Source organism: Camarhynchus parvulus, chromosome 6 (assembly GCF_901933205.1).
Source record: "Camarhynchus parvulus chromosome 6, STF_HiC, whole genome shotgun sequence".
Lineage (NCBI taxonomy): Eukaryota > Metazoa > Chordata > Aves > Passeriformes > Thraupidae > Camarhynchus > Camarhynchus parvulus.
In genome coordinates, this window is record NC_044576.1 from 9124349 (window position 1) to 9135735 (window position 11387).

The following is an 11387-nucleotide window of genomic DNA, read 5'->3' on the forward strand; positions in this document are numbered from 1 at the left end:
CAGTGAACAATCAAAAAGAGAAAAATGTCCTATTTTATTTTGATTACGAGTAATTGCTCCAAATTACTTTAGAGAGCAGTAATTTACTTAATGAAGAGGACTCTACTACTAAAACAGACACATGCCCAGGGGCCTTAAGCTAATTGGATTTTCAGTGTGAGAATGGTCATACTAGGTCAAACCCAAGGCTCTTGTAATCAATGCTGTTTCCAGCAGAGATGTGTTTAGAGAGAAATATAATAGGACAGGACATGTCCTCATCTTACTGTCTCAGAGGACTCCAGTACTGGAATAGCCTCCAGTCACTTCTGACTCTGTGACTTCTCTGCTTGTCCCTTAGTGTCAACACAAAGTGTTGTACTTGGGGTCAGCTAGAAACATTGAACTGAGTTACTGCAGGAAATGCACTGAGGTGCTGAGGGATGTGAACAGCTGCTTCCAGGTGTGTGACCAATGAGCAGTGCCTTCACCCATCCTCTTCAAAAGAGGTCTTAAATACAATGCTGCTTTAAAAGTTCTACATGTATTAGTCAGTGTCTTTTGGGCTGTGTCTGTTTTGGCATGCTCACTGGGCTTCTCTCCCCTTTGGTGAAGCACTGTGGTGATGTGGAGCAGTGGGCAGATAGGCCTGGTGTCATCACTGGCAATTCTTGGGCTCTATCTACATGTGTGATCATTTGTGCCCAGAACTCATGACCAAGAATTGGAATTTACCAGTCAAAATAATTAATACTGAGAGATGTTTGGCTGTTTTGTTTGCTCAGCTACGTGTTAATTAAATTTAACATATATTTTGAAGAGAGGAAGGAGGGACTCTCAGCCTACCAGGAACCAAATCTTTTATTTGTGTTTGGTCAAGGAAATAATTTATTTTATTCTTCTTTGGGCACAAAATCTTAGCAAAGATTTTTGTACCTTTTCGATGAGAAAGTTAGAAAGAGCTTTTCCATATTAAGGCTGGTTTTTCCCCAGTGCTGTTCATGTGCTGTGGCAGAGAGCATGCCATCGTTTAACCAGCTCCTTGGGCTTGCTGATCATCTCATTCCAGTGTTCCAGTTCTCTGCCACGTGTGTACATGAAAGGCCCAACTACTACTCGTCCCAGCAGAAGTGTTTCTGGGGAAAAAAAAGCAGTTAGTGATGAACACTTGTCATGCTTCTCTGAAATCCTTGCCTACATTAGACTATCAACATGTTTTTGTAGGGGGATAGAATATAAGAAAATAAAGATAGTGCAGAAAGTAATCTTACCCCTAAGGAGTTGCAGCTGGGCCAATTAGCAAAGATTAGGAGCAGGCCTGACTTTAACAGGCCACAGCTGTAAGCAATGAGAAGAAGATGCTATAAAAGAGTGGGGTGGCTGGTTGAGAGGGAAGCTGGAGTCGGTTGGCTGCTTTGTGAAGAAGAAAGAGTCAGTGCTCTGAGGAACTGCCCATGTGGAACACCAAGAAGGTATGGAACTTTTGTGATAAGGAGGCAACAGTGTGGAACCTCTCCAATAAGATGACAACATGCTTTTCTCCAAATAATGCTTTTTCTGGAAGGTATTTTTAAACCAAAACATTTCTCAAAGAAGTAACCGTAGACTTCAGGTTCTGTAGCTTCTACCTGCTGAGGTTCAGCATTAAAAGGCACAGCAGTAAGTGGGTGTTCAGTCAATGCAGGCCTGTCCTTTTGCCTGAAGTTAAACTAAAACATCTCCAAGGTACAAATATCTGATCTGTATCTGCCCTGTCCCTTTACCTCAGGTTTACTGGGGAAGTGTGCTCTAATTTTGGTTATCTTCAACCTCAGTAGGATTGATATGATTTGCAAAAAATAAATGCAGTTACTGAGACAGCTGGGAGCTGTGATATGTGTGTTGCCACTGCTAAGGACCAGATTGCTTATTCATGCCTAGATTTTTCAGCTATGAATGGGAAAATTATTGAGATCATATTTGCACTGCAGGGAAGATGTTTTTCTTGTGAGCAGTGGAAATACTGAATTCTGATTTGCTTCTGTAAGCAGAACTCCTTAATGGATTCTCTAACAGTAAGAGGTGGCCTCAGGCATCAGGTTTTCTGCTGGGGAATGGGGATGTTTGCTAATCTCTCTTTCTTCTTTCTCTCTGCTGAGAGAATTAAAATTCCTATTCCTCTTTCAAATATGCTTAGAAGGAGTGAATGGCCACACAGTTTTGGAGGCTGTGTGTTACACACACAAGTGTTCACATAAGCTTGTTTTAATGGGATGCTGGAATGAAACAAAGGCACAGCACCTTGTACTGGCATTGACTAGGCTGCAGTGATTTTATTCATGTCTTCCATGAAATGTAGCCTCTGAAAGAGAGACATATGCTTAACTATGAATAAGTTGTTCTGCTTTTAAAGAGACAGCCTTTGAAATACCCCATAAAACTCAACATGTTTTATGATTATTGCTGAAAAGGAATTACTTCCTCTCAGGTTTAAACATGTCTCAAATATGTAAGAGATTTGACACCTTGACTGTAATAATTTATATAACTGTAATAATGTATATAACTTACTTTCTCCTTTGTTACTCTGGAGCACAGATAGACTCAGGCTTGCTGTATCCAGCTCTGTCTGATCTGCCTTGAAACTGAAGGTTTCATTGTACACAGGATTGGGAGTTCCCAGAAGAACTGCTGTCTTTTTACTTTTGATGAATTTATTATGGTTCATTAGTGAGACTTTGACATACACACCTTGGAGAAAAGGAAATTCAAGACTAAATGACATCTTCAAGAAGCAGTTGGGAGACAGCTTAAGGAATTTCTTCCTTTTGGGAGTCAATATCAAGTATAACATCAGATTGTGGAAGATTGATGGAACACACATGGCAGCATGACATAAAGCAGGGAGCCTACAAAATACTGAGGGTGCAGTTTGAAGTGCACTTTCCAATTGAGGTGCTGTTAAAATAAGCAGCCATATTCTTAGCCTGCATCCTTGATCTTACATTTCTGTGCCTTCCCTTTATCTGATGGAGCCTTTTTTGAAGGCTTAATTTGTTCAGTCAAAAAAAACATCATAGTGATGTGTGTATAATATATATAGAGGACTAAACTTCTTTTTAAATGGTAGGTGTATTTTGCATTTATATTGTTTAGCTTCAAAGCCCTGCAAGAAATCACTACAGACTGAAATACAAGTTTGGTTCTTCATCTGTTCTTGCTTTTGAATGTTAGATTTTATACAACATTTTGAGGTAATCTCTGAGACCAGGCATACATGAGTATGATGTACTAGAAAAACCCCTCTGCACTAAGGGAGAAAATTGTGAGTCCATGCCATGGCCCTTTGAAAAATAGCCAGGCTGTCCTAAACTGAGATTTTTTTCTCTCAACTCGGTTCCTCCCAGGACAGGTGTTCAGCATAAGCAGTTGTCCTGCAGCTGTTACCTCTGGGAATTTGACTTGAGGCAACTGTTAATGTCAATATCCCCTGAAATGCTGCCCTCTCTGGACTGGAGAGCAGCAAAAGGACGTTGCTCACTGTACAAAAACAGGAGAAAAAAGTTACCACCAATTGCCACAGGACAAACCTTATATTATGAAACAAACCCCAAAAATAGCAAAACTAAGCTGTCAAAATCTAATTGCCTCAGGGCAAAATGTGTCTTGTTTCCACTCAAATTACCAGGATGTTTATTTGTTTCTGTCAGAGTCCCACAGCACAAGGCTGGGTGTACAGATGAGGAAGGAGCAAATGAAAACAGGAATTGTGGAGCTGATAGCAGGGAGGAGATCCCACTTACCAACAGCAGGGCTCTCCTCCTGGAGCTTTAATCCCCTCGCCCTCAGAACCACCACAGTGAGACGGCCCAAGTAGTCATTGTAGCTCAGGGAGAACTGGATATCACCATGCTCTGAAGGAGGCTTTGGAAGCAGAACAACACCTGTCAAATATGTCTGAAGAACTCCCTCATTGTGTGGTCAAATGGGGAGAAAAATCCTTTTTCATACTAATGGTTTCTGTCACACTGAGGCATGTGAGTGAGTTGTAATGGCTTTATTTGTGCTTTTGTAACATTTGATGGAACCAATTAATCAGCCTTTCTAACCCTCAGAATTACTCTTTTCCTGGGAATATATATTTCCTTGCCCTTTCTGCTGTTACTAATTGAAAAGAGAAGCAAATAACAAAAGTTCTTATGTAACAACCTCCTAATTCATGTGACTTTTTTCTAAGCATCTGGGTACTCCTTTTACAATAGCTATGGATCTGCAGGGTGGTAAGATGGGAATTTCTATTCCAAATGTTTATGAAGTATTTTTGCATGTGAGGTACTTGGTAGAATGTAGTTCTACTTCAACTATATCCTTCCAATACTTGCAGGATGACAGATGTTCAACAGTGCCAAGAGCCTGGTATCACATACCTCCAAGTTTTCTTTCTCCAGGTCTCTCCATATGACTAGTTTGTTGTCCTCAGTTAATGCTTCATTTTTTAGTGGGAAGATAACTTGGCCTAGGAGATGATGCTTCTTCTGTTTATCAACATGATAAACCAAAAACTTTAGTGTCCTTTGGAGCAACATTTTACTGGAAACCTGTACAGGAAAATGAAGAACATTAATAATTATAAAACATCTGACACTTTCCTACTCTAGCATGACTTCAAAGGAAATATTTTTCAAACTATGGCAAGTTTAGGTGGGGATTTCCTTTAATTATTTGAAGTACTTTTAAAATTTAGCCTAAAACTTGAGCTATGTGGAAGTTAAGATTGAAGCTAAAATACGAGTTCATTTGAAAGCTGTGAAGTTAGTTGGTGGTTTTTTAGCTCATATGGATCTAGTGCTGTGTGATGCATTCACTTTCAAACTCAGATGTTTAGAATCTGTAAACATTTTTTCAGTTGTCTGAAACACAAACTTTTTTGGTTTTAAAGCTTTTGTCTTGTGACGTGTGCTGAAAGCCTGTTAGCATGGGAAGCCAAGCTATGTAGTACTGTACAAATAGCAGCCCAGAGATTCCTCCCAGGTTCTGCTGTCTAGCCTACTTCCACAGCAAAGAAACCAAAAGCTGTGAAAGCATGATGTCAGTATTGGCTCCTTCTGACTTCTAGAACTGCTGGGCTGAACTGCTCAGTTGTAGTTCAAACTGGAGTTTTTGTTAATCCCAGGGCAAGTTCTGGAACCCCTGACTTTAGTATAGACTAGAAGTAAGATCAGTTCTGTAGCCCAGAATCTCCAGAAGCCCCTGTTAAAAGAATCCTGTCTCTGGTGGAAACAACTTCTATCTTGATGGAAGCATTGCAAACATACAAACATGTACTGTAGTTTGACAAGTTAATATTTGCAAACAAAAATCTGCCTCATCAAAAGAAAAAGTACCTGGAAAACAAAGTTTTCATCAAACTGGGGGTTAAGAGTTTTACGTTTTGTTTTGGACTGCAGGTAGCTTCTTTCATCAGGCAGCAGGTAGATTTTCACAAATGGACTGCAGGAATCAGCAGGAGGCTGCAGCTTTCTGACTTTGATCAAGGAGACCAGGAGCCTTTCTGACTCTTGCTCGTATTCTATGGAGAACCAGAGGCGGCCAATGCTGCCAGCAGGAAAATCTGTTTCGCTTTTGTCTTCAGGAAACTTGTACAGATCTGGGTTAATGGTTCCTACAACATAAGCTCCAGCTACAAGAAAAGGCAAAACATGCACCCTCAGATTAGCCTCGAGAACCATTGCAGGCATTTTTATAACCACTGCTGTATTCGGGTAAATCAGATTACTCTCTTTATTAACAATCAATTTTTTGTAAAAATTTCATATTTTATTTCCTTTTCCCTCAAATTAGGGGAGTAATTGTAGGCTGCAGCAATTGTCTTTCTCTTATTTCTGTGCTTGCACCTGGTTAGTTCTAGCTATTTGTTGTTGCAGTGTGTAGCTGATGACTGCTGTTTCTGGGGACAACAAATACAAAATATGGAAGGAGAGATTTCTTTTTCTGCCAAATGTGTAAGGTACCACAAGCACTGGGACCAAAATGACTACATTCTTGCCCAATTTTCATATAGAAAATATATAAATGCATGGAGCATTTAGGGCTTATGCTGTGTAATGCAGTCTCTGGTGTGCCCCCAAGATATATGCTTCATAATATTAAAGCCACCCTACCCTTAAAAATAGTCCCATTTTTGCAGTGCCATACCCAGAGAATGAAATGATGACCGTGGCCCAGACTGAGGAGTCATGAAGGGGTCCCTGTCTTCCTGAACTTGTTCTTCATTTGTCAGGTGAATCCAGTCTCGCCCGTGCAGTGTTGGTGGAATGACAAATGGAACACTTCTGGACCTGCTCAAGATAACAGCACCTCTTGACTGTTGTGGTTTAAAGCTGGAAATCAAACTTAATGAGAGTAGTAAGTTTACTGTTCTTATGTCACAATTTAAAAATTATACAGACATATAAAGGTAAGAATAAAATCCAAAAGCAAATAAAATAAATTGCTTAATGCATAAAAAGACAGTGAGGCACATTAGGTCTTAATTCTTCTGCCAGATTCTTCTCTTTCCCCCTTTCCTTCCCTTTAGAATTTATCTTTCCGAGGAAAGGAAGAATTAACTGCAGCTGCTTGTTTTAGAGCCCAAAACCCCTGCAATGATTAATTCTCTTAGAGAGTCTCCTTCCTGAACTGAAGTCCTGTTGTTTCTGTTATTAGACTAGAAATGACTCTGGAACATAGGCTAAGTTTGTCTAACAGGTAAAGCTATCCATTCACCAATTACACTTGACTATATTCTCTTTTAAATAAATCAGGAATAATCATCACTTTCGTAGTTAGATTATCCTTTTCCTAAAGGAACAAAACAGAACTGATGTTTTCATATAATTAGGATCTCCTTTATTTCTGTACATGCATATATTTGGATCACCTGCTTATTTGACATTTGACAAGTTGAAATAAATTACATAGTATATGCTTTAAAAAGAAAATGAAAATAGGTACCTTGTACTTTTTAGATGAATTTCAGAATTTGCCTGATCCTGGAAAATGGCATTTGCATTTGTTGTTTTGACAGGATTGATGAGCTTTTCATAAGAAAAGAGGCAGCAAAATTTTTTCCAGAGCAGATATGCAGTTATTCCAAGGAGGACAAATAAAAGGATCCCTCCTATTATACCTCCAGCCACAGCAACTGCTTGTTCTGTTCAAACATAAAAGCACACAATACATCATAGGAAGATCAAAGTTAAATATATTTTGGGTGTCGACAGGAATATTAAAGCTAACAAAAACCATTCCAAAATTATTTTTAAATGAAGCATTCAGCTCACATGCACGTTTTTGTTTGGTTATAGTATGGTGCAGCACCTGAAGAGATATAACAATGGCAGTGACAGATTACAGAGTTCAGAAGCACTGACAGTAACTACAATGTGAGAGACTACAGACATGAAAAAAAAAAAACCAAATGCCAAAGAATTATTCAGGCTTTTGTTTTGTATTAGCATTTACCTTAGCATGGCAGAAGTGCTAGAGCTTGCATAATGGAAGAAAAAGAGAACCCCAGAGCACCTAATCTGAAAGGTACCATTATTTTGGTTTGGTTTGTTCTTCCAACTATTTATCAATGTTGACTTGAATCTAGACCCTGCCACAAGGAACAAAGTAAAGCTATGGGTTGTTTTCTTTCTAAGGATGCATGTGTTTCCTGACCTGTGAAGTCAAAGTTAAATATCCATTAAACACAGTTTCCTGAATCGTGAGTACTCAGCATGCAACAAAATCTTGTTACAACTACTGTGAAAAAACCAAAACCCAAATAAAACCTAATAAATGTATTTAATATGAATATGAGAAATTCTGTTGTGAGAATTTCTCGTTAGACCAAGGGTAGACAATTGATCATGGGCTCAGTTCGTTGCTTTCACATGTTTGCTGAGAATGCTGGAGTGATAGGCTGCAAAGATTATTTTGCTCTGTACCTAAACTCTACAACTATCTTCCACTCTGCAGCCATGGGAGACAGCTCAGGAGCAGCTGAGTACTGGGTGCTGACAGTTCTCAAGGTCTCCTCTGAAACTGAAGTAGTGAAGTGACCTGGCATTTTCTCACAACTGGTACTGAATTTTTTGCTTCTTCTCTGCTTTTATGTAAAGTTAACTTGATTATGCTTTATTCCTTTTTCCTTTTATCTATCTCTGCTTTGTAGGTACCTTGCAGTTAGCCATCTCTGTACAATGGTACAAGTAAAATAAAGACAATAAAGCACAAAATCATCAGTCAACACTAGTGATAGTTTTGACTATCAAATAATAATAGCTTTGAATAATTCCAAACGATTTTAATTTAGTTTATTCATTAGAGCTATAAAGAGTATGGGATGTGAGTTGCAAATACATATATTGCTGATCTTTTTCAGTGTTGCTGTGTGCAGTAAGTGACATGAAATGTCCTTCAGCTACAGAACACTTAAGTAATTACCTTGTGCTATAAAGTTAACCTGCCCATAGTGCCTCAAAGGCCTTAATCTGATCCTGACTCATTTTCCTGCATTTGGTGGAGTCACTGGGGCCAAGTTGGTTTTGCAGCTCCCCTCTAGGTGTGTTGCCTTAGGCCTCTGCAGGAATTGGCTGGCTGCTTCCCTGAGTCACACAGTTACTCCTGTCTCCCAGCAGCACCACAAGCAGCCACCCTGCTCATGGCTGTACCACAGCAACAGCACTTTGCTGGCCTTGCAGCTGGTGGGTGAACTGAGTGGCTTCCAGCATCCAGCCAGACTGTTAGTGCAATCCTTATTCTGAGCAACAGGAAACAAGCACCTACTTGGTGTGGGTTAATATTAATACAGAGACAAGCCTGAGTGTGCCATGTGGATAAATTGGTTTTCCTTGATAAGAATGCACAGTATGAGGAAATGCATATGAGCATGGGAATTTTGTGTTTGTTCCTTCTAGTTTTGCAGGGCATGCTCAAATATATCTTCAGTCAGACTCACATTTTATTGCATCTCAGAAGGCCAGATGCAGAAAAAATGCTTCAGTTTAATGCCCACGAACATAATAGAAATTAATGGTTTCCTTCATGTAGGTGCACTATAAACAACAAATCTCTATATGGCTGGTAGTTTTACTGTCTGATCTGAAAGGTTAACATTTCAAGTAAGCTGTACAGGTCTTTTTTTAACTTGTCCTCTTCATTCACAAGTCTCTGATGCTCTCAGCAGCAGTTCTGTGTTCCCCTATAGCCACTTTGTCACCATTTACCATTAAAGACAGTATGATGAGGTGTTGATGAGGCATTGATTTTGGAGTAAGAGAATGAGTTTGCAGTCTCCTAATTAATGAGTTTGTATGTACTGAATTTGTTCACTGCAGAATGATGTTAAGTATTCGTGACATACCCATAGGCATAGACTCAATTTTTACACAGGTGTAAATATAAGGTAAAGTTTTACTCATTTCAGTAGTTACCTGTAATTTAATGAGAGTAAGGAGATTTTGTCTCACTTTTAGACCATCTTATCTGATTAGATCAGCAACAGAACCAGTGGCTTAGGGCACGATGTAGCACTAGTCACAAATTGACCACTGAGATAAGTTGCATCCATTGTATGCAAGGACAAAATGTGTAGCTTTTAACATAACTACCTGGCATCATGAGAAATTGATATATTGTATCTTGCTGTGGTACAGGATCACGGCAGAGGAGATGGAAGAGACCACCTGTTGGACCATTTTATCTCCTCCTCCCTGAGCCAGGGGACTGTCTACTGCTAATAGGTACCAGGTTTATCCTAGCATAGAGCAGGTGCTGACAGGCATCCTCTGTCTCCTCTGGGATTGCATCCCTTTTTGCTCACTGTGTGATTATATGCTTTTAATAAGCTTTACTTAAACTTTGCAGTAAGCTTTTTGGCTTGCGAGCAAATTCACAAGCAGCTCGTTGTCCCCCACGAGTTTTAATCCCCATGTAAAAGCACAGCCTAAGCCCACGTACAGTATAAATTGAATAACTGGGGGGGAGTGGAGGCAAGACTGCCCATTTGCTGTGCCTGTCTCGGGGCCGAGCTCTCTCTCAGGTGCTCCGGGCGGTGCTGGCAGCCCTGCGGTTCCAGCTGCCCCTTCCCTGGCGGGCTGCGGAGCGCGGCCGGGCCGCTGCAGGGACAGCTTTGGGCTGATGCTTTAGCGAGCCCTCCCCAGCGCCCGCCCGGCCGGGGCCGCGGGAGTTGCCGGGCACCCCCTCCCTGCCTCCCTCGCTGCGTCCCCGGCACTTACCGGCCATGGGTGCCGCTGCTCCTGCGGGCCGGGCCGAGTGCCTGCCGCCGTCCCGGTGTCCGAGAGCCGCAGCCCCTCCCCGGCCCGCCCCCGGCTCGCACACGGCGGAGCCCGGGAGCAGCAGCTCAAAGAGAGGCATCGCTGGCCAAGGAAAGCAAAGGGACCCGGTCGGGAAAGGTCCCGCGCTGTCCCAGGCTCCCCGAGAACAGACATTGCCGTTCTTCCCGAGGGAGGGCTGGAATCGGGCAGGAATGATGCTGAGCATTGTGCTGCATAAATCCTCTGGCAGCCCTGAAAAGGCACCTGTGCGACATTGCTGGTGTGAGAAAGCTCCAAAAGCTACAGTTACGCTCAGAAAAATTCTTGTATATTAGTAGCTTAATTCTGAATATTCGTGTGGGCAAGAAATAGCATGCATTTCTTTTATATCTTTAACAAAATCAGTAAGCACAAAGGAACACATATGTCCTTAGACAATTGCAATTACAGCCTTTCCTATTTGTATTTATTAACATAATGGTGTTTAACCTCCGAGTGTGTGATGGATACAAGCAACCAGATCTTAACCAGCCAAATTACTCATACATAGTTCAGAAACAAAGTATTTGCCATCACCTTTTGTCTCCTAATGCTTCTTTCACAGCCAGTATATGACAAAAACCTATACCTTAAATTTAACAGCTGTTGGTATTACATGTTCTCTTCACAATTGTTGCTTGTGTAGTGCATAATATTGTTTAATCTAAAAGCCAAAGAAATGCAAAGGAATTAAAAGCAGTAGGATCCTAATGAAATGAATCCTCTGAATCCTCCTAATGAATCCTCTGTTCTAAGATTCTGGTTTGTAGAATCTTAGAATTCTTTTCATTGCATTTAAAATGTTCTGCTGTAAATGTAGCATGGTTAAGCTTTTTCTATTAATTTTTGAGTCTTCTGGAAGAAAGAAAGTATTTAGATAATTTTTACTCAAAAAAGGAAAGGCTTTGTATATTTTAGTTTTATGCTTGTAAGATAGTTAATTATTAAATTAATATTGCACAGTCAGTGCTTTTGCTACTCTTATTTCTCCATTGAATTAGTGCAAACACTGGAGTTTTTTTCTCCGCAGTTTTGCACTGGTCAGGATAATATCTATAAGAATGTCTGAGGCAACCAAAAATTTTG

The 11387-nt window shown here is 40.5% G+C and overlaps 1 protein-coding gene across 1 annotated transcript; it reads right to left on the reverse strand.

Annotated features, from left to right (window-relative positions):
- Positions 1–946: 946 nt before the first annotated feature.
- On the reverse strand, positions 947–10280 carry LOC115905155 (synaptotagmin-15-like). The gene is made up of 8 exons (XM_030951268.1): positions 10224–10280; positions 6952–7150; positions 6154–6296; positions 5343–5638; positions 4386–4556; positions 3762–3882; positions 2530–2709; positions 947–1115 (listed from the first exon to the last, which is right to left on the reverse strand). Exons 1-8 carry the CDS (start codon positions 10228–10230, stop codon positions 979–981), a joined length of 1254 nt encoding a protein of 417 aa, XP_030807128.1. The 5' UTR covers positions 10231–10280; the 3' UTR covers positions 947–978.
- Between the last annotated feature and the right edge of the window lie 1107 nt (positions 10281–11387).

Bases quoted from the DNA above. Each gene is read 5' to 3' on its own strand.
- LOC115905155 (XM_030951268.1), bottom strand. The intron at 4,557-5,342 runs GTACTTTTTCTT...TTTCCTGTACAG, and splicing joins ATGAAAACTTTGTTTTCCAG to GTTTCCAGTAAAATGTTGCT. The intron at 2,710-3,761 runs GTAAGTGGGATC...CTTTTCTCCAAG, and splicing joins GGAGGAGAGCCCTGCTGTTG to GTGTGTATGTCAAAGTCTCA.